This window comes from Heloderma suspectum, chromosome 1, assembly GCF_057233095.1.
Source record: "Heloderma suspectum isolate Gila_16-S chromosome 1, 16-S_ref, whole genome shotgun sequence".
In the NCBI taxonomy this organism is placed as follows: Eukaryota; Metazoa; Chordata; class Lepidosauria; order Squamata; family Helodermatidae; genus Heloderma; species Heloderma suspectum.
Genome location: NC_139458.1, coordinates 266,433,885 through 266,456,526, shown reverse-complemented (window position 1 = coordinate 266,456,526; position 22,642 = coordinate 266,433,885). Strand labels below are relative to the sequence as shown.

The 22,642-nt window shown below is 46.9% G+C and overlaps 1 protein-coding gene across 1 annotated transcript; it reads left to right on the top strand.

Moving 5' to 3' along the window:
* Positions 1-3,321: 3,321 nt before the first annotated feature.
* On the top strand, positions 3,322-7,230 carry RHOB (ras homolog family member B). The gene has a single exon (XM_084826526.1). The coding sequence runs from the start codon at positions 4,882-4,884 to the stop codon at positions 5,470-5,472; it is 591 nt and encodes a 196-aa protein (XP_084682652.1). The 5' UTR covers positions 3,322-4,881; the 3' UTR covers positions 5,473-7,230.
* The last annotated feature ends 15,412 nt before the right edge of the window (positions 7,231-22,642 follow it).

Sequence of the window (22,642 nt, the reverse complement as noted above, 5' to 3'; positions counted from 1 at the left end):
TATGACATGTCTACATGTCATGAAATCAGGGGTCCCCAACCTTTTTGGGTCTGTGGGCACATTTGGAATATTAAGAAAGTGTCATGGGTACTCTCACAAAATGTCTGGCATGGGGGGGGACTGCCAAAGATGCCAGCAGCCCCCTCCAAACGCGAGCGCTGGGTACTGCCGCCACTGCCCCTCTTCCTCCCACTGGCTGTCAAGGGCTGGCGTGGGGAAAAGAGCATTGGCAGACACCCCCCCATCCGCTCGCTCTGGCCTCCAGCAGGTGCGGGGGAGAAGAGGATATGTGCCTCCTTCTTCTCTCCCCCCCCCCACCTGCTACAGCAGCGGCGGCAAGGGACAAGCTGGTCGTTTTCCTCAAGGCCAGGAAAACATATGGAAAACGACAAGCCTCTCCCGTGCCACTGCTGCGCGGTGGGCGTGAAATCAGCAGAAACAGGACGAGTTTCTGATCCTCCAATGAGAGCCGCCATCTTTAAGAGCAGGAAAACAGCACAGCGCTCAAGTGTAAACCGAGCTCACGCATTCGATGAAGCACTGCAACGGGGAAAATGGCTGTGGATAATCACGTTTTAATGTGAGAGCGTTTCACCTGACAGGACACCGAATTCGTCACGATGGCGGGCGCAATGTAGATCTGCCCTTAGTGCAGGAGACACCCTGAAGGCAGACGATGTCATGTAAAGGACCTGCAAACTTCCATGAGTAACCAAGCTCAATAGCAGGATAAAAGCCCCATGTGGAGAAGTCCAAACATTGGCCGCAACCTATTGCTTGCCTGTTTTCAAAATCATTTCCCTGACCATGAAGCTGGGAAAACAAGGTCAGGTTTCCAACAACAGCTTCTCAATTCTATCCAAGATTCCAAACATGTGGAGAACAGGGGGTTGGACTCGATGGTCTCGTAGGCCCCTTCCAACCCTACTATTCTATGATTCTACTATTCTGTGAGGTAAGGATGTGCAAATAAGGCTATGTACAAAGCTTACGATCCTGCATTTCCAACTTTGCACTACAGCACCGCAATCTGGCCACCACCGAGTGCAGAGTCATGTGCACTACTGAAATCAATGGGATTAAGCATGCTTTCTGTCGGTGCTGGAATGTAGCCATAGTCATGAATTCAGTCATTTCCTTAGGAACATAAGACTAATGACGCTTCTGCATCATTGATTGGCAGAGTCTTTCCAGGGTTTCAGATAAGGGTCTTTTCCAGCTCTACCTGGAGATGCCAAGGATTGAAACTGGGACCATGGGCATCTTTTAAAAATGCACAGAAACACATTTCATTTCTTGCCCAAAGCACAGCCACAAGATGGCAGTAAATGCCAACAAAAACCATCAGCTTTTAACGCATTTTGTATACGTCTAGATCAGCCTTTCCCAACCTGGCCCCCTCCAGATGTTTTGGACTGCAATTCCCATCATCCCCATTGGGTATGCTTGCTGGGGTGGTGGGAGCTGTAGTCTGCCACATCTGGAGGCCACCAGGTTGTGGAAGGCTGATCTAGATTATTAAATAATACCTGCAAACAGGATAATGGGTGGATTCCTATAAAGCAAGCCAAATGTAGGCATCTTTGAAAATGAGGCATGACAACACCTGTTGTAAGAATCATCTCTGCGCAAACAAACATGCAAACACTTTACAAATCGTCTGGCAGATTTCTTGGGAAGTGACACATATTTACAGCTAGGCTTGCCAACTTTTTCCCCCAGTAGCCATGCAAGTTAAGCAGGTGAAGCTTTTCCTGCCATAGTGGGTGTTGCAGTCGCGATGGCTGTAAATGCTTCTCGATACCAGCTGCCAGGGAACACAAGCAGGAGGGTTCTGTCTTACTTGTGGGCTTCCCATTAGGACATTTACCGAGTAAATAGAATGCTGGACTAGATGGGCCTTTGGTGTGATTCAGCATGACTCTGACACGTACCCAGTGTGTGACTGGGTATTCTGCTACACACGGCTGCCTCTTCTCTATGTGTGCACACATGCTCGGTTTTGGACTCTCCCTGGGGGTGTGGCTCTGGTGTTGATGAGCTCCTGCACTTCAGAACTGACCACTCTAACTACTAAATATGTATTGGATTGTACTGTTTGTTTGTTGATTTATAAGGCTCAGCAATTCTTCAGGAGGAAACGTATTCCTTTCCAGCCCTAAGTCTGCCACCATAACGTAATCATAGAATCATAGAATAGTAGGGTTCGAAGGGGCCTACAAGGCCATCAAGTCCAACCCCCTGCTCAATGCAGGAATCCAAGTCAGAGCATCCCCGACAGATGGCTGTCCAGCCTCGTCTTGAACGCCTCCAGTGTGGGAGAGCCCACCACCTCCCTAGGTAATTGGTTCCATTGTCGTATTGCCCTTACAGTCAGGAAGTTTTCCTGATGTTCAGCTGGAATCTGGCTTCCTGTATCTTGAGCCCATTATTCCATGTCCTGCACTCTGGGATGATTGAGAAGAGATTCTGGCCTTCCTCTACCTTTCGAGTACTTGAAGAGTGCTATCATATCTCCCCTCAGTCTTCTCTTCTCAAGGCTAAACATGCCCAGTTCTTTCTGTCTCTCTTCATAGGGCTTTGTTTCCTGTCCCCTGATCATCTTTGTTGCCCTCCTCTGAACCCTCTCCAGTTTGTCTGCATCTTTCTTAAAATGTGGTGCCCAGAACTGGACACAGTACTCCAGATAAGGCCTAACCAGTGCTGAGTACAGGGGGACTAGTACTTCCCAGGATTTGGAAGCTATGCTTCTATGAATGCAGCCCAAAAGAGCATTTGCCTTTTTTGCAGCCACATCACATTGTTGGCTCATATTCAGCTTGTGATCGACAACAATGCCAAGATCCTTCTTGCTTGTAGTGTTGTTGAGCCACATATCCCCCATCTTGTAACTGTGCATTTGGTTTCTTTTTCCTAGGTGCAGAACTTGGCATTTATCCCTATTAAATGTCATTCTGTTGTTTTCTGCCTAGCACTCCAGTCTATCAAGATCACTTTGAGTTAAGCAAGAGCAAAACCTTCCTTGATTTTAAATAAATAAATAAATATCCAGAATTTCTTATCTCAAATTGACCTGCCTCAATAAGCCCCAAGGAGCCGAGTTTCATTTTGTCACAATTTCAGTTATGATCTCTGCTATGTAGTGGTTGTATCTGATGATTCCAAGGGCAAGGGTCTGTTTTGTTTTTTAAATGTTTTGCATCTCATACATGGAGCAGAATGGGAGAAAAATGTGCCATTGCAATTCAGTGTTCTAAATGATAAAGCTACGTGGACTGCACATCAATGAGCTTTGCTTAATCCTGCCTGTGATGGAATATTTTTGCTGTAGGAGGTGAATGATTCTTTTAGCGCACAGTAGGATAACCGGAGATAAGCTTCTCTCCCTCCCCATCAGATCTGACACTTGCAGAATAAAAGACTCCCCCGCCCCCAAGCAAAAGCCAACCAGAGCCTTGTATGAAGAAAAAGATGATGGTGAAGTTGCACATGATGATGGACTACAACAACGTAAGAATGACCTACCAGCTTGTGAAATGGATCAGTTTAGATCACAATCCATGGTGCACTTATTCATTACCTTACACTGGATTACTCTAGTATAAATTTGAGGGTGATCTTCTTGAATTGGGGAGTGTGGAGTTGGCAACAAGTGACCAATTGCAGTTCGCTGTTGTTGTTGTTGTTAATAACAATATTAATAATAAAATAGAATAAAATGTGACATTTGCAATCAAACAAACAAACCAGAAACCCAACAGGGCTCATAAAGAACTGCAGAGCCTCTTTTAAGCCACGTTTTGCGGCTCTTTTCTGATTCAGCACAGCTGCTGTGTGAAGTCTCGGACAAATCGGGGGCGGGGGAGACGGAAGTACTGCTGGGGGAAAACGCTTGGGTGTACTACAGAGAAAGTTTAAAGAAAAGTGCCAAACTCCAGACAGCTCATCAGAACTGAACTGGACACTGGGGAGACACTGGGGGTGCTTCTCGAGCGATGCGGGCGGGCGGAGAGCAGAGCTTTTCGAGCTGCCTTCCCTTCAGTCTCTCTCAGATGCGATTCCCCTCAAAGCCCCCTCCCTCAAAATCCCAGCGACTCGCAAGAAGCAGACGGGACTCCTCCCTCTTTCATTGTCGGCTGTCAGTTACTTCCTCCTTTGCGCCGCCCAAGCGTCTGCAGCACCCTCCACCAATCGCTCGCTTTCTCCAAAAGGATGACCTCACCCTCTCTCTTTCCATTGGCTAGCTATATTAAGAAAGTAGCCGGCCCCTTTAAATAGCTGCGTCCGGGTGCCGCGGCAGTATGGACTACAGTACAGAGCCGTCGTGAGCGCGGAGTGGCGGCGTTCTTAAAGGCGCAGCCGCGCGGAGACACGTTGCTTTTTCACCGAGAGAGATCGTTGCAGGGGGCAGAGGCGAGGCCAAAAGCAGCGCTTCAGAAGAAGAAAGAGGCGGCGGCGGCGGCTGCATCCGATTTCTTCTCGCTGGGCTTTTTCTTCCTCCATAGTTGCCTAGTCATTCCTCCTTCTCCAAACCGGTTGGGCAAAAGGCAGCAGCAGAAGAATCCACTCCAGAGTGGGTGCAGAGGAAGAAAGGCGCAGCGATCCTTCCCCCCCCCCCCAGGACGGGAGGAGATCGGGGAGAGGCAGCCACGAAGAGGCCCGGACCGAGAGGAGTGGGCGGTGCCCCCTTTCCCAAGCCCGGTGGCAACGGAGGTGCTCCACACGGCGCCTAGAGAAGAGACCGCAGCCCCTCCGCTATAGCTCGCCACGGTGCCCTGCAGAAAGCGCGAGGAGGCCGCCGCTGCCGCCGATCGTGGGGGAGGGAGCGTCTCGATCTCCCTGCTGGAGCAGCATAACCGGGCGGGCTTGGCAAACCTGGCCATGGCGGCGATCCGCAAGAAGCTGGTGGTCGTCGGGGACGGGGCGTGCGGCAAGACGTGCCTCCTGATCGTCTTCAGCAAGGACGAGTTCCCGGAGGTCTACGTGCCCACCGTCTTCGAGAACTACGTGGCCGACATCGAGGTGGACGGCAAGCAGGTGGAGCTGGCGCTCTGGGACACGGCCGGCCAGGAAGACTACGACCGCCTGCGCCCGCTCTCCTACCCGGACACCGACGTCATCCTCATGTGCTTCTCGGTGGACAGCCCGGACTCCTTGGAGAACATCCCGGAGAAGTGGGTGCCCGAGGTCAAGCACTTCTGCCCCAACGTGCCCATCATCCTGGTGGCCAACAAGAAGGATTTGCGCAACGACGAGCACGTCCGCAACGAGCTGGCGCGCATGAAGCAGGAGCCCGTGCGCACCGAGGACGGCCGCGCCATGGCCCTCCGCATCCAAGCCTACGATTACCTCGAGTGCTCGGCCAAGACCAAGGAAGGGGTGCGGGAGGTCTTCGAGACGGCTACGCGGGCCGCCTTGCAGAAGCGCTACGGCACCCAGAACGGCTGCATCAACTGTTGCAAAGTGCTATAATCCGGCGGACCTGCGGAGGGGCGGCGGCGGATTTGGAGGGGCTGGGCAGGGTTGAAAAGGCCCCCTGGGGGAGAGCCGCCCGCGCAAAACACACAACCCAACGGGGGAGGGGGTTCGGGCCACACTTCTCCAGAGGGGGCGGGCGGGGAGCATCCGCGCGTGTCTTCCCCGGGCAGGGGAGGGCTTCGATCTTCTGCGGAGAGAATGCGGCCCCTTGCCCATGGATCGCCCTCTTTGCGCACTCGCCCGCCCGCCCGCCTTCCAAAAGGGCCACCGAGAGACTTGAATGTACCCAGCGGCGCTCCCGCCTTCTTTCGTTGCCGTGGGGGACTTTGCGCGCGCGCGGCGCCCTCTGGCCTATTGCACCGAGCCGAACGGAAAGCCACTCCCGCGGTCCCCTCTGGTGGAGGTTTTCGAACTCTTCCCGCCGGACCACCGTGCTCCTTCCCCTCTCTCCTGCCTTGAACGGACTGAAGGGATCTGCACAAGGCTGTAGAGAGACACTGGTGGGCAGATTTGCTTTCCTTCATCCTCCTCGGGGGTTCCAACCTCCCCCCCCCTCTTGCTGTGAATTACTATTTTCCTTGAGGTTTTGAAAGAGGGTGGGGTATATGTGGCGATTCTCTGAGGGTTGCGGGAGGTCTGCGGGCGTGTACATAAAATATTCTCTTGCTTGAACTGGGATACTGAAAAGGTGTGGCCTGTTTAAACACTGGACTGGGCCCTCAGCCTCGCTTGGAGACTTTATGCCTGTTTTGAGGGGGAGGGGGGATGACAACAACATGGGGCGTCATTCTTCCTTTTCCCACGGTGGTGAAAAGGGGGGTTTGCTCCTGGGGTGACTTTTCTAAAAAGGCGATTTGAACTTCTGGGTTGCTGAGGAGTGGGCAGTAGGAGAGGAAGGGGGGATGGGGGAAGAGGAAAATGGGTTGACAGTTTTTATGAGTCTGGTGCTTGCTCTGTTTGGTCCCCCCTTTTTCCTTTTGGGGTGGCGTGAGTTTGCCAGTGCTTCAGTTTGGTTTATTTAAATTACCTGCCTTTGCAAAAAGAAAAGAAGAGAACTTATTTTGCACAACTAGGGCGTTTTTATTTGGACACTTTATATGCACTTGTAATTGCAATCCAACACTGTAGCATTACAAAAATCCTTGAATCGGAGCCTCATTTTGAGTGCAACTCAGCTAAGCACTTTCCAGTGAAACACTTTTCAGGCCTCCCTTGATTTCCAGATGTGAGCTGGTGAAATCGCTTTCACCATTTGATCATCAATGAGACTTCAAAAGGCTGAACTTCAGCTGGGTTGTGCCCTTTGTTTCTGTGTAACTGATTGGCTCAAGAAGCAAAACCACTGTAATGTAGTGATCTTTCTGTTGTTGCCTCAAGGAACAAGGCACTGTCTTCTTTTTCTGTTTTCTTTGGATGGGGTGACATTTGCTTGTTCTTTTTGCACTACTAAGTGCAGTCTCTGGACTCATTTAAAACAGTACTACGCTTATTTTCACAGGTCAGCTTCTAGGCCTGTGTGAAAATAACTGGTGCCTTTCTGTTTCAGAGAACTGGTTTATTCCTCCCACCCACTCTTGTTACCATTTTTTTAAAACAGAGGTACTATGTACTTTATTAAAAAAACAAAACAACCCACAATGCTAAATTGACCTGGTAAAAAGAAAAGACGTGAAGTTTACATAAAATCAAATAAGCTGTGTATGCAGTTTTTGTTTTTGGGTAAAGTATTAAAAGATTCTATGATTACACTCATGATATTCTCTCTCTTTTTTGGGGGTGGTGTAATGAATGGAGCCCTGCTGGATTTGGACAAAGTATACGCATTTAGGTGTGAACTGCAGCTGCAAGTATTATTAGTGGTCCAAATATTCATAATTCCAGCTGGAACTCTGCCCTAATAAAGCTGATTTATTTCACCAGTGGAAGAATGCACACACACATGCCCTTAGAAGCATATATACTGTTTTTGTAACATACTGGACAGACTGAAATCTTGTGGAGAGCTCAGTGGTTTAAATCTCATTGGCCTAATAGATTTAAGAAGCCTAAATATGCAGGGGTGCAGTCCTAAGGGTAACTTTGCACTAAGGGCATAACCACCTTTCATGATTGGGCGGCCAGGGGAAGCTGCTCTAAAAATGGTATTTGAGTCTGTTTTCTAGTTCCATAACAAACAGCTGAGCAGTACAAAAACGCCTTTGTCCTGTTGGGGTGAGGTCAGTGCCTCTTGCCCTGTTTCCTCTGGGTCCTAATGCCCCATTCCTTTACCAGCCTAACTGGCAAGTTAAACTGGTTTACAAACTACACATTTATGGGCTATGGCCCAAGTTACATGTGTGTTCCTACCTTGACGCAATGAGGCCAAATTCTGTGCTGAAACTGCAAAGATTTGAGTATACGCCTGAACCACTCTTCCTGTCTTAAATGCATTCTTTCAAACTTGAGCTTTACTGTGTGAAACCAAATTATCTCAAAAGTTCAAGTTTGTGCTATATTTTGTATTTTTTACAGTGAATATGTCGTCATGGAGAAAAATTAAATTCCAGGTTACTGGCATTTAATGCTAACCTGATTTATCTTGGTTTTCCCTTATGCTAGTGCAGATGGGAAGAAGAGAATACAACATCCAAGAGCAGCCACCCCCAACCTGGTGCCCTCCAGATGTTATGAACTACAACTCCCATCATTCCTCACAATTGGCCATGTTGGCTGGGGTGATGGGAGTTGAAGTTCAAAACAGCTGGAGGGCATCACATTGGGGAAGATCATCCAAGAGAATGCCATCTCACTAGAGAAATCCCTGGAATGGATTGGATCACCATAAGTGGTCTATGAATAGCCATTGTAGGGTCAGAACTGTTTTGTGATTTTGATACTGTGTGCAGAATTTGAGAGGAAAGCTGTGTACATGCAGGAGAAAAGCAGTACATTTGTTGGGATGAGCTAACTTTGAGTCATTAACCTTCAGACACTTTATAAAGGCTATTTTTGCGGAGGGCAAGAGGGTTTGTCACTTGGAAAGCAAGGGAATCAGCTGACGCACAGATGGGTGGGGTGGAATTCACGCCGCAGAAGCAATGCAAAAGTAAAGTATTTCGCTCTGCAACATAAGCTTAAATGCCTTCAGCTCAACAGCCAAAAGGACTTCAGATAAATGCTTCTTAAGGTTACTACTGAGAACTTATTGGCTATGACCTGGCAAAAAAAGTTGCTTAGGTCAGGTTTGGATATGAAACCTGTTCGTTAAAATATGTGTGGTCCTGGATATGAAGGTACAGAAAACCAAGCTAATGCCGGAGGTGGAGCCGGAATAGGTTGCACAGGTATTTCCTTGTTTGGTCATGAAGACCTCTGTAAAGCTTATTCTGAATAAAAGTGTTATTTTCTGTTGCATTTAGCCCCAGTCCATGAACCAGTAAAGCTGGCATGTTGGATTTGCATTGATTTTGTCTAACATATTCAGTGATGTTTAAGTAGAATGAAATCCAGCTGCTCTGATTAAGCCACTTTTCTACAGTGTGCTGCCAATACTTAGAGTTCTAAGGCCTTCTGGAAAACCAGTAAACACGAGTGGTGTCTTGTTGGCAGCATCATCTCCAGGATTTCCTCAGACACTACTGGAGGAGTACATCAGCATTTTCTAATTCCCCTCTATGTGCTTCCCTGAACTATCATGATATTAGCTAAGCCAACCCATATTATTTACTTTGGTTGTTTCCCCATTACAGGAAGGGTGATACATGTGCAGAGGCAGTTCCATCCAGATGCACTTTTATATCCATGCTTCATCACTTGTCTGGGATCAGTGAATTGCACCTATGGATATGGGTGGCAAATGCCCATTCTTCTCACCCAGGATCGGAACATCTTGTGTAAGACTACAGCTGGAGCGGGGGGGGGGGGGCTTGGAGATTAGTCCTAATGTGGCCCCTTTATGCGCATCTGTAGATCCATTTTTTTTGGTACCACTGTGTAAGTATACAGTGAAAATGAGGATTTCTCAAATTGATACCGTGGACTAGTGTATATGGAGAAGGCCTATGTTTTCAATATGCACTACACAGCACAATGACCTGCCATGTGTTGCTAATCTGGGGGCAAGGGCATATTACGGCTGAACAGGTTGCAGCAGATAGATTTGCTCAGCGTGGGAGAAGGTTCAGGGTTTTGGCCTTGAAGATTTTTGGATAGCCTTGGGCAAGGCTTAGCTGTCTCAGTTCAACCTGCCTTGCAAGTTTGCTTCAAGGACAAGAAAGAAGAATCCTGAAGCACTTTGGACCGTGAAACCTAAAAATTATAATCATGTAGGTATCGAAATGGCATCGCTGTTCCCTCCCCTCAGCCTTTGTAGTATTAGATATTAAGAGTTCTTTACCAACCCACAGCTCTCCCATAAATCCTGCTGTCTGTTCACTTGAGCCAGAGAGCTCTTTTGTAGATAGATGTAGCTCTATCCAAAACAATATGTATGTCTCTACTTACAAAATTTCAAAACGATTGTGCCAAGCCTTCACTGTTGCCATAAGCAAAATCTTCCTTTTAATATAGCAGTGACTAGGCCAGTTTTTCCCCAACATGGTTCCAGATGTGTTGAAATACAACTTCCATTATTCCCAACCAGCACATTCAAGGGCCTGCTGGTTGGGGACGATGGGAGCTATGGTCCCATATTTTTGGAAAGAGCCAGGTTTGGGTAGGCTTATTTAGGCAGATAATTGGGCATTTGGTTTAATGAGTGCACCAACCGTTTTTTATTTACATGTCTTTCAAACGCAGTATCTTTTCCTGCTCTTACCTCCACAGTGCGCCCCCCTCCCCTGCTAACAGAGGGCAGTCAACAAGTTACATAACTGAACTGAAACCTCAGTCTCCTTTGCCTACACCCATTACTCAGTTTGCTGCATAATGCTCTCAACTTTTATGTTCCTTGGGCTCCAGCTACTAGAAGTTGAGCATGATGAGCATCCTAAAGAAAAAGACCATTCACATGGCCACTGTTTTCCCATCCAATGCTGTTGATGTTAATTCTGTTCCTTTTAAGAAGATGTTGACTCTCTTTGGCACTGAACAGACCAGGCAAATATATTTCTGCTCCAAATATTGACTCGACTCAGCTTTTCATTAGCCCTTTCCATCTCCAGAAGGATAAAAGTATTTCCCTATTTAAGATACCACCTCTCTAACACCTCTTTCTTTTTCTGACATCCTCTCTCTCGCGTGCGCGCGCACACACACACACACACACACACACTGTGTGTGTGAGAGTGAGTGAGTGAGGAGAGAGAGAAAACGAGAGGGGGGGGGAGGGAGGAAGGGATCCATTCTCCCAACAATCCCCTTTTTCTCTCCATCTTCCTTCCTGCCCAGGAGGCTGCAGTGAGGGTGACAAATAGCCAGAATTCTGGACTGATTGCTTGCAGAGGGCTTTTGAAATTAGGTTGAGGGCTGCATGTGGCTACTGGTTGCCCACCCCTGACTTGTCCACAGGTAAAGTGCATACCGTACCATGCCATTCCATGTGCAAATAGGTTCATAACTTTTAATGCCCTATAAAAGTTAATGAGCCACTGAGCTATGGACTATCCCTTGATTTACATTGCAATTTGCTTACCTGGAAACAAGTTCAAAATGACTTTTTTCTGCGTAGACATGTATAGACTTGCAGTAATAGTAAAAGAGTGAGTCCCCCCAATTATTTTTACTCCACATTTATATTATGTATATTAAATAATGGAAGACAATCCTCCTTTTACAAAGGGTAGTGTGTGGGAATATATATGTATGAATAAGAACATAAGAAGAGCCATGCTGAATCAGACCAAAGGCCAGTATTCTGTTCACACAGTGGCCAACCAGATGCCCATGGGAAGCCCATAAGTAGGACACGAGTGCTACAGCGCCCCACCTGCACACTCATGTTCTCCAGCAACTGGTGTACAGAGGCATTCTGCCTCTGAGGCAGCATATAGGCATCAGGGCTGATAGCTATTGATGGCCTTATCCTCCATGAATTTGTCTGATCCTCTTTTAAAATCATCCACGCTGGTGGCCATCACTACATCTTGTGGTAGCAAATTCCATAGCTTTAACTGTGAGCAGTGTATATGTATTTATACAGAGATAATTTTACTGTATAAATTTTCATCAAGCAATGATAATCAAGGAACGGTCTTCAAGGTATTGAACAAAACTAATGATCGTTTAAAATTGCCCATAAAGCACTGAATGTCCTTTAACCAAGGGACTGAGGACCACCTATATTAATGGGAAATAGGCAAATTCTTAAAGCGATGGGAGTACCAGACCACCTTACCTGTCTCCTGAGAAACCTGTACGAGGGTCAAGAAGCAACAGTAAGAACCAGACATGGAACAACCAAGTGGTTCAAAATTGGGAAAGGAGTACGACAAGGCTGCATATTGTCACCCTGCTTATTTAACTTATATGCAGAGTACATCATGAGAAATGCCGGGTTGGATGAATCAGAGGTCGGAATTAAGATTGCTGGGAGAATTATCAACAACCTCCGATATGCAGACGATACCACCCTAATGGCAGAAAGCGAAGAGGATCTAAAGAGCCTCTTGTTGAGGGTGAAAGAGGAGAGTGCAAAAGCTGGTTTGAAACTCAACATTAAAAAAACTAAGATCATGGCATCTGGCCCTATCACTTCCTGGCATATAGAAGGGGAAGAAATGGAAGCAGTGACAGATTTTACTTTCTTGGGCTCCAAGATCACCGCAGACGGTGACTGTAGCCATGAAATTAAAAGACGCTTGCTCCTTGGGAGGAAAGCTATGGCAAACCTAGACAGCATAGTAAGAAGCAGAGACATCACCTTGCCGACAAAGGTCCGTCTAATCAAAGCTATGGTTTTCCCAGTAGTAATGTATGGCTGTGAGAGCTGGACTATAAGGAAGGCTGAGCGCCGAAGAATTGATGCTTTCGAACTGTGGTGCTGGAGAAGACTCTTACGAGTCCCCTGGACTGCAAGGAGGTCAAATCAGTCCATCCTAAAGGAAATCAACCCTGACTGCTCATTGGAAGGACAGATAGTGAAGATGAAGCTGAAATATTTTGGCCACCTAATGCGAAGAGAAAACTCCCTGGAAAAGACCCTGATGCTGGGAAAGACTGAAGGCAAAGGAGAAGGGGATGGCAGAGGATGAGATGGCTAGATAGCATCACCGATGCAATGAATATGAACTTGAGCACGCACCGGGAGAGTGCGCAGGACAGGAAGGCCTGGCGTGCTATGGTCCATGGGGTCACGAAGAGTTGGACACGACTGAACGACTGAACAACGACAGGCAGACTGGAGCATTTGTGAGAAGAAGCCTCTTCATTTTCTGTGAAGGCTGTCATTGCCAAAACTTGCAGTATTTCATTCATTCGTTATTAACATTTACATACCATCTTATGCGCTAAAAAGCCATCAAGGCAATGCACAACAATTTAAAATAATAAACCCCTGCAACAATAACAAGATTTTTTTTAAAAAAAACCAGGTAAAATGGTAAACACTGCACATTTTAAAGGGCTACATTGAAAAGATGCAGGGTTACACCCTTGGTTAGGCCAAGAGAGTGTGGGCCAGTCATAATTCTTGAGGGAGTGCATTCCATCATTTGGGGGCAACACAGGAGAAAGCCCGTTCACATGTTCCTGACAAACAGGCCTCTGCAGATGGTACCTTCAAAAGGGGCCCTCCTGCAGATCTTAATACAGGTTCAGGTATTCATACGGAGATAGGAAATCCCTTATGTAGGCAAGTCCTAAGTCATTTAGGGCTTTAAAAGTTTAGACCAACACCTTGAATTTAACACCAGAACACCAGAAAGCAATTGGCAACCAGCGTAGGTCTTTCAGGACAGGTGTAATATGGTCCTGATACCATGCATCAGTTAGCACCAACTGAAGCTTCCAGACACTTTTCAGGGGTATTCCCAAGTAGAGCTCATTGCAATAGTTTAAACGTGATGTAACCAAGACATGGAAAACTCTTGCCCAGTAGACCAATTCAGGAAGGGTCACAGCTGGCGCATCAAGTATAACTGTCTAAATGTACTCCTTGCCACCGTCATCACCTGAAGATCTAAATAGCATAGGATCAAGGAGCACGCGCAAATGACAGACCTCATCCTTCAGGGGGAGCACAGCCCCTTCCAGAAGAGGTTGAATTCCAGTCCCTGAGTCAGGTTTCTAATGACCAACAACACCTCCATCTTGTCTAGGTGCAAGCTGAACAAACCTCAGTTTGTTCATTCATTCATTCATTCATTAAATTTATTAATCGCCCATCTGACCGGTCACCCAGCCACTCTGGGTGATGTACAACAGTACAATTTAAAACAGTAAAATTACACATTAAAACATTGTCTAAAAATACCCTAACCCACCCCAAATGTCTGCCTGAACAACCAAATTTTCAATGTGTGGTGGAAGCTCATTAGAGAGGGCATGGCGGAGTTTCCTAGGGAGGGAGTTCCACAGAGTGGGGGCCACCACGGAGAAGGCCCTCTCCTTCGTCCTCACCAGCCTAGCTGCCCTGGCTGGTGGGTCAGAGAGAAGGCCATCCGAGGCTGATCTTGTTGAGTGGCCTGTCTGGTGTTGCTGGAGGCGCTCCTTGAGATAGGCTGGGCTGGAACCGTGTAGGGTTTTAAAGGTCAAAACCAACACCTTGAATTCAGCCCGGAAAACAACTGGTAGCCAGTGCAGCTCCTTCAGCACCAGAGTGATGTGATCACGACAGCAGCTGCCTTTAATCAGGCAAACTGCTGCGTTCTGCACCAGCTGCAGCTTCCAAACCGTCTTCAAGGGTAACCCACATAGAGTGCATTACAGTAGTCTAGATGAGAGGAGACCAGGGCATGTACTGCTGATGGGAGCAGATGGTCAGGAAGGTAGGGGCATAGCTTCCGTTTCAGATGGAGTTGGTACAGCGCTGTCCGGCTCACAGCTGACACCTGAGCCTCTATGGACAGCTGGGAGTCTAAAATGACCCCCAGGCTGCGGACCTGGTCTTTCAAGGGTAGCCATACCCCATTCAACACCAGGTCAACATCCCCCAACCTCCTCTTGTCTCCCACCGAAAGTACCTTGGTATTGTTAGGGTTCAGCTTCAGCTTATTCCTCCCCATCCAGCCACTCACCGTCTCCAGACATTTGGACAGGGATTCTATGGCCAACCCTCACGAAGATTTCATGAGAGGCAGAGCTGTGTGTCTTCCGCATATTGATGACACCGCACCCCAAACCTCCTGATGCTAGCCCCCAGCGGTTTCGCACAGATGTTAAATAGCATCGGGGAGAGGATGGAATCCCGTGGCACCCCACAAGTGAGCGGCCATGGGTCTGAAACCTCCTCTTCCAGTGCTGCTCTCTGGTACCTGCCGGAAAGGAAAGACCGGAACCACCGTAATAAGATGTTTCCAATGCCCATCCTCTCCAGGCAGTAGGAATGGGCGGATTCCCTACCTGCTGGTCCGTGGGGAATCTGCCTGCGGTGGGGAGGTGATCCATTCCTCCCCCCAGAATCCTCTTCGGCCGGCTTCGCTCCACAGCAATTCTGTGGAGCCACTGGCCAGCTCCAAAGTGCCAGCTATACGGCTGCCATGCCATATTGCTGGCTGAGGGGTATTGACTGTGGATGCAAATGGCGTCCAGGACACCATTTGCGGCTGTAAAGGTCTTAGTTTAAGGTAAATGCAGCTGTAAGTGTTCCGTTGCGCCACGGACTCTGGGGGGCTGGATTCTTTAGAATCTGGCCTCATTGGAGTCTGTGGCGGAATTCTCCGCCATCCCTACCAGGTGGTCCAGGAGGATACCATGGTCAACGGTATCAAAGGCCACTGAGAGGTCGAGGAGAACAAGGAATGAGCATTCACCCCTATCCGAAGCCCTCCTCATATCATCCACCAAGGTGACCAAGGCCATTTCTGTCCCATGCCCAGGCCTGAAGCCTGATTGAAATGGATCTAGATAATCGGCTTCTTCCAAGTGTGCATTGCCAACTCAATGCCAACTGCATTGCTACCACCTGCTCAATTATCTTGCCCCCAAATGGCAGATTCAAGACTGCACAAAAGTTGTTCAAAACTTGTTCACCCTCCTGCAGCCCATTATTGAACCCAGGCAGTGTTCAAGGGTTTCAACTGCTTCCTTGGTAGAGCTGGGTGTCATCAGCATATTGGTGTCACTTTACTCCAAAGCTCCAAATGACCTCTCCCAGCAGTTTCATACAGGTATTAAGCAAAATGGGGAATCAGAAAGAACCCTGTGGGACACTAGAGGCCAACAACTGTGGAGTCGAACAGTAATTGTCCAGCACCACCTTCTGGACACAGCCTGACAGAAAGGAGTGGAACCACCACATAATAGCTCCCCCAATACCCAGCTCCACCAGGTGGCCCAGAAAGATGGCATGGTCGATGGTACTGAAAGCTGATGAGAGATCCAAGGGAACTAACAGGGTTGTGCTCCCCCCCATCTGGTTCCCAGCATAGGTCATCTACCAGCATAGGTAGGGATGGGCGGATTACTTACCCTGTTCCGGGGGGGGGGGGGGCGTCCGCGGGGGGGGGGCGATCCTCCCCTCCCCCTGGAATCCTCCCCGGCCAGCTCCGCTCCACGGCAAGTGCCTGTGCCTATCTAGTGTGGAGAGTTCTGGGTTCTTGGTCAGAACATAGCTGTGACCCTAATAGAGATATATATTAATCAGTTATTTGACTGATTAATCAAAGGCGCTCAAGTCTGTGTACATGATGCTCTTCCTCTCTATTTTATCCTCACAACACCCCCGTGAGGCTGTGAGGTTAGGCTGACAGTCAGCTACTGGCCCAAAGTCACCCAGTGAGCTTCGTGGCTGACTGGGGACTTGAACCAAAATCTCCCCAGTCACAGTACGGCATTCTAAGCATTCCACCACACTGGCTCTCACCTGTGACACATGTGGAATTGAAGAGGCAATGTGATAAGCAAAAAACGAGCAGATTCATTGCAGTTTGTTTGCCACCTGGAATTAAAGATGTGCTTTGGTCTAACATCCAGACTGAATAGTGAGATGCTAATACATCTCAGTGCATTTTAAGCAGGATTCTTTCAAATGAGGTGTTCTAAATCATGAAGCTGAAAACCGGTCAGCTTAAACACGTGTGCACATCACACCCACTGAAAATAAGCAGAGTGTTCCTCCAAAGCAGCTGCGCTCTGCACTTGGCATGTCTCAGAGCCATCCCAGAAGTTCAGCTCAGTTGAACTCCTTTTGTACGGGCCAAGGAGCTTTAACATGTTAACATATGATCTATAGACAAAATGGATGGTTCAATAGCTGGCAAGCAAAGTTGTCACATCTTCCGATCTACCTGTGCATAGCCTAATCCCACCTGTTCCACTAATCAGGAAGATAAAAGCCAATGAAAGCATCCGCCATTCCTCTTCCTAAGAAATGTCAGCACTCTAATGCTTTTACTGAAATAACTTTTGAAGGGTGCTTCCAGATGGAGAGTTTCTATCACTAACAATCCAAATGCAGCTGTTCTCTCTTTTCTTCCTTAATATATTTTTTTTCAGGTAAGGAAAAAGATGGGAAGATGCAGTGGGAAAGTATGGGAAGGCTACAAATGGAAGACAACAACATCTGGCCCCCCTGTAAAATTCAGTGAATGAGGCAGTGTGATTGCACAATCAAAGCCTCACCCAGAAGCACCCCGTGTGTAATGATGCTTTACAGCAGGGCTGGGGCACCAGTGGCCCTCCCAATGTCGGCTTCCAACTTCCATCATCTCTAGCTAGAATGGTGAACGATGGGATTTGCAGTCTAGCAACATCTGGAGTGCTGCCGATTTCTCCACAATGGCTCTACAGTTTTGGATGGTTGGTAACACATGATGGCCATGGTGTCTCTTCTAGGCCAGATTTTTGCCATTAAAGAAAGATCAACAGATTTGTTTGTGCAGTTGCTTTACAACCTCAAACTGGTGGTTTGAAGAATACTGTATTAAATTTGAGCCTGACTTCATAGAACTGGAAGGGACAAAAAGCTACATTTATTTATCATATGTATTTTTATGCCATCCTTCAGTCAAACTCCCAGGGCGGTTTACAAAAAGAATAAACACACAATTAAAATGTAAATATGAAAAACCTTATGAGCAAAAAGCCACAGAATCATAAAAGCACTGTAAAATAGTCAGCATTATTAAAACTTTATTTTATAAGCTTGGGAGAATAAAAAGGTCTTTGCCTGATGCTGAAAGGATAATTAGGTAGGTAACAGGAGGAGAACCTCTTTGCGGAGACCTTTTCACAACTGGGGTGTCGCCACCAAGAAGGCCTTCTCTCCGGTAGACACTTCCCTTACCTCAGATGATGGGGGGCACCTACAAGAAGGCCTTTAAGAGACAACACCAGCACTTTGAGTTGGACCCAAAAACGGACTGGGAGCCAGTGTAGTTGGCATAGCATAGGCTTAATATGATTATAATGCCCAGTCCCCATTTGTACTTAGTGGGTACAAATTTTTGCACTAACTGCAGTCTTCAAGGGCAGCCCCAAATATAGCGCATTATAATAGTCTAACCTGGGGGTTACCAGAATATGGATAACCAAGGCCAAAGTACTAGGGGTTCTATCCACTACCACCATCCATCCATCTATCTAATCTTCCTTCCTTCCTTCCTTCCTTCCTTCCTTCCTTCCTTCCTTCATTTCTCTTGCCCCCACCCCCTGCTTTCAGGACAGAAGCAATCTCAATGCCAGCACTTGATCTCTGCTCCCCAACTGCATGCATATTCAAAGATCAGTAGATGAAAAATACTACTACTACTCTATGAAGCCCTCACCTCTTGTGCAACCATATAGGGTTGCTGTTTTTCTTGTTGCTCATCTTGTCCTGTTTTATTTGTCTATTTTTAGAGTGTAAGCTTGTGGCAGGAACCACTCATTAAAAAAAATGTATAGTAATTTGTACAGTGGGAAAGAGGTGACTAGTTGCCCACTACTGGAGCTGGATTGGGGCCCAGCTGTTTCAGTCCTGTTGCTGGATAGCCATTGAAGGTTCCTCTGTTTTAAAGCACACTTAGATAAAAAGGAAGACACACTCTTGCAGCATGATCATCAATGGGCATAGATAACTGCATCCCAACTCACACCTTCTATGGCATGGCTAGTCATAAACTGACTGGGTTTCAGACAGAAAGCTCTTAGCTGAATGGTCAGGGCACTTTTTCACCACTTGTCCTCCCCAGCAATCAAACACTGTATGGCAGAATGTCAGTTTCCTTAATTAAGGGGGGGGGGTCCTCCCAGACAATTGATTCTCTTTTCTTTACATATGGTTCTAAAAATGCAATACCTCAGCTACCCTGCAACCTGGTGCCCTCCAGACCCCAATGCCCATTGTCCACACCCAGCAGACCAAATGGCTATGTTGTGGGGTGGAAAGGCGGGTGAGCATTCAAGGTGAACCCCTAAAAGAGAGAATAGTCTCAGGATGCTGGACAAGGTTTTATTAGTAAAACACTGGACACCTTTTGGTCTCTTTTTGTTACAGGCCTTCTTTAAGGGGCTGTAACAACAACAATAATAAAATGAGGTAGGACAGCACATAAATGCATACATAGGATTTAAAACAACACCAACAATAAGGCACATTGCAACAAGGCCTGTACATACAACTAAGCATTATAAAACCTATAAAACATTCCACACTTCAAGGAAGGCCTGTACATCCATGCTCACTTATAAAAATGTCTGCAGAGATTCTTTTAACAAAATGTCTCATGTTGTAATTCACTGGCAACTGGAAAGAGTATACCAAAGGCTGTGTTTTTATGCTATTAGACAAGTTTTTTTTCTTTAAAATTCTTACAGGTGCTACCATGACAAAGCAATTGGCTCAAAGTGTCCCATATTGGACTAAGCTTCAGTTACAAAAAGCAGGGAGTGTCTCAAAACTGCCTGTCAACTACAGGAGTGGTAAAAATTCCAGCTCCTCATTTAAACCTCATGGAGACAAGGTGTTTAATTTCAGGGTCCACTCCATTTATTTATTTTTCAGTAGCTGCTTTTCTTCCTTTTCATTAAGCTCTTCCAGTGCCCCAGATTTAAAGTTTGTTGAAAGATGTTTCTTTTCTCCAAAATGTCATACTAACGGAGCACCTGGCCTTTTGTTTTTCATATTGCTCAGGTGTTTTCCTGTTTTTTTAGGGGTCTGATAGTTTTTCCCACATAAATTCTTGGGCACTTGCACTGGATAGCATGGATGACAAAGTTGCTGCTGCAAGTGGTGAGCCGCTGTAGTGTATATGTTTTTGGAATGGAAGGATTTAAAAATATGGTAACTTTGGACATGTATCTGCAATAGCTGTAGCATCCACATGGGTGATGTCCCCTGGACATGGTTGCACCTGCTAAAATATTGGGTAGACTTTCATTACGTTCCCTAAATTCACTTGTCACCAGCATGTTTCTAATATTTCTATTCTTCTGAAAGAGATCATGAGCTTGTCCTGGCAGCCTGGTGTATGCTGAATTATGTGCCAGTGTTTTTTTTAATGCTGTCTTGTAAGTTATTTGTGACATGATTAAATGGCAAACCGCAGCTGGTCAGGTCTGAAAGTGTTCTGTTCTCTCAAAAGGTCAGCTCATATTCTTTGTGCTGCCTTACTGAAACTCTGTTTAATTGCTCTGAGTGGGTATATACCTGGTGCCCTCTGGACTCCAACTCCCACTGTCCACACCCAGCAGGCCAAATGACCATTTTGGGTAGGGACAATGGGAATTGGAGTCCAACACATCTGGAAAACGCCAGGTTAGGAAAGGCAGCAATAGCTGAATTTCCTGCAAAATGTTGTTCATCCCTCTCCAAGCTGGTCCCAGTTTTCATTTTGGAGAAGCCGGGGAGCTCATGCCATCAGCCAACCACCAACAGCCTGAGAGAGAGAGTCCAATTGGGACAGCCCCTTTCCCATATTCTCAAGGTTAAGACCTGTGTGACCTCAGGGGGAGGCCAGAGAGGAGCTATCAGCTCCTGGAGAGACCACCAAAGGCCTGAGGCAACTTGTTGTTTTGTCTTTGCAAGATTTTTCTGTTTGGTTTTCATATTGAATACCTAGAATGCCTTGGCAAAAAGAAGGTATACAAAAGCAGATACACAAACAAACAAACTGGCTCTGTCATAGTTTCAGAAACTGAATGGTCTTTTTCTGGGATTCCCAGAAGGGATATCTTAGTACAGCTTCTCCCAGCCTGGTGCCATCCGGATGTTTTGGAATCTAACTTCCATCATCACCAGCCAACATGGCTGGGAGGGTGGTAAGAGCTGTCTGACACATCTGGAGGGCACTGGGCTGGATCCATCTCTTAACAGTACAATCTTAGGCACATCTACGCAGACGTCAGCCCCTATTGATTTTGATGGGACTTACTCCCAAGTAGGGATGTGCGAACCAGCCAAACATGAGCTCACCAAAGTTGTCTGAATTCCATTTTGAAGTTCATTCCAGCTCAAGTCCGTATCAGACTGTGAGCTTTCGTTTTTTTCTTTTCACGTGAAAATCTGTGCATATTTTTGTGTGTACTTTTTCAAATGTATGCATCAGTCCTGCACATCTTTGAAATGTATACATGCACACATTCTTCACCCATTGATTAAAGCTTATTTGTATCTATTTTTCAAATGTACACATTTTTTAATGCGCTTTTTTCAAATGCATTTTGTTGTTGTTCTGCGAACCACATGGCAAGCTTGGAAATGTACGGATTGGAAATGTACTGGCCTGGGTAAATCCTGGTCAAAAATGAACAGAAATGAATTTCTCATACATCCGTACTCCCAAGTAAATGTGCATATGACAATTGCAGCCAAGACATCAGGTGGAAGAAGTGGTTGTGGTTAAAGATGGGGTGGGAGGAGGCGGAAGGGAAGGGGGCAGGAGTGATTGGATTAGGGTTTAAAGGAGTGCATTCTTATGCTAGTGCAATCTTTGTAGAATAAACCGAAATGGTGCAAAAGTCCTTTAAGAACAGGATGTTGGGCAGCTGTTGACAGGACTTTGGCAGGATGCTGGTACAGGGAGTTTGGCAGAGTAACAATCAGCTAAGAAATAGACTTATGTGGGAGTTCCAGACAAAACCTGTTTGTATTATGAAACAAACTTATGGCTCACTTTCTTTTTGTTTAACTGTATACTTATCTCCACCATGGGGATGACACGTAGCTCCCCAAGTGGTTTGTAAACTGCTCCAGGGCTCGTTGAAAACCACCGCAAACAGAATTAATTTTGGCTCCGGTGCTCTTGACTTGAATATCACCTGCTGGAACTCACCTGGAGTTACAGCTACCTTTCAGTCTTTGGGGATGTACAGGTAGCTTTTGTGAGAACTCAGTGTCCTCTGCACTGCCCTGGTTCCTGTGTTTGTCATTGTTAACTCTCTGTGTGTAAACTAAGAAAAGTTTCTTGCCTATGAAAGGAATTGTGTATTACAGCACATAGGAAGCTGCCCTAGACCGAGTCAGCCCCTTGGTCCATCTAGCCCAGTATTGCCAACACTCACTGGTAGTGGCTCTCCAGGGTTTCAGGCAGGAGTCTTACCTACCCCTACCTGGAGATCGAGCCAGGGATCGAACCTGGGACTTTCTGCATGCAGAGCAGGTGCTCTGCCACTGAGCTACTGCCCATCCCTGTGCCATGTGTTTTCTACTAAGCCTAAGAAGTAATAACTTCACAGAACAGCCTTCCCCAACCTTGTTGTTGTTCAGTCGTTCAGTCGTGTCCGACTCTTCGTGACCCCATGGACCATAGCACGCCAGGCCTTCCTGTCCTGCGCTCTCTCCCGGAGCGTGCTCAAGTTCATATTCATTGCATCGGTGATGCTATCTAGCCATCTCATCCTCTGCCGTCCCCTTCTCCTTTTGCCTTCAGTCTTTCCCAGCATCAGGGTCTTTTCCAGGGAGTTTTCTCTTCGCATTAGGTGGCCAAAATATTGGAGCTTCAGCTTCATTATCTGTCCTTCCAATGAGCACTCAGGGTTGATTTCCTTTAGGATGGACTGATTTGACCTCCTTGCAGTCCAGGGGACTCGTAAGAGTCTTCTCCAGCACCACAGTTCGAAAGCATCAATTCTTCGGCGCTCAGCCTTCCTTATAGTCCAGCTCTCACAG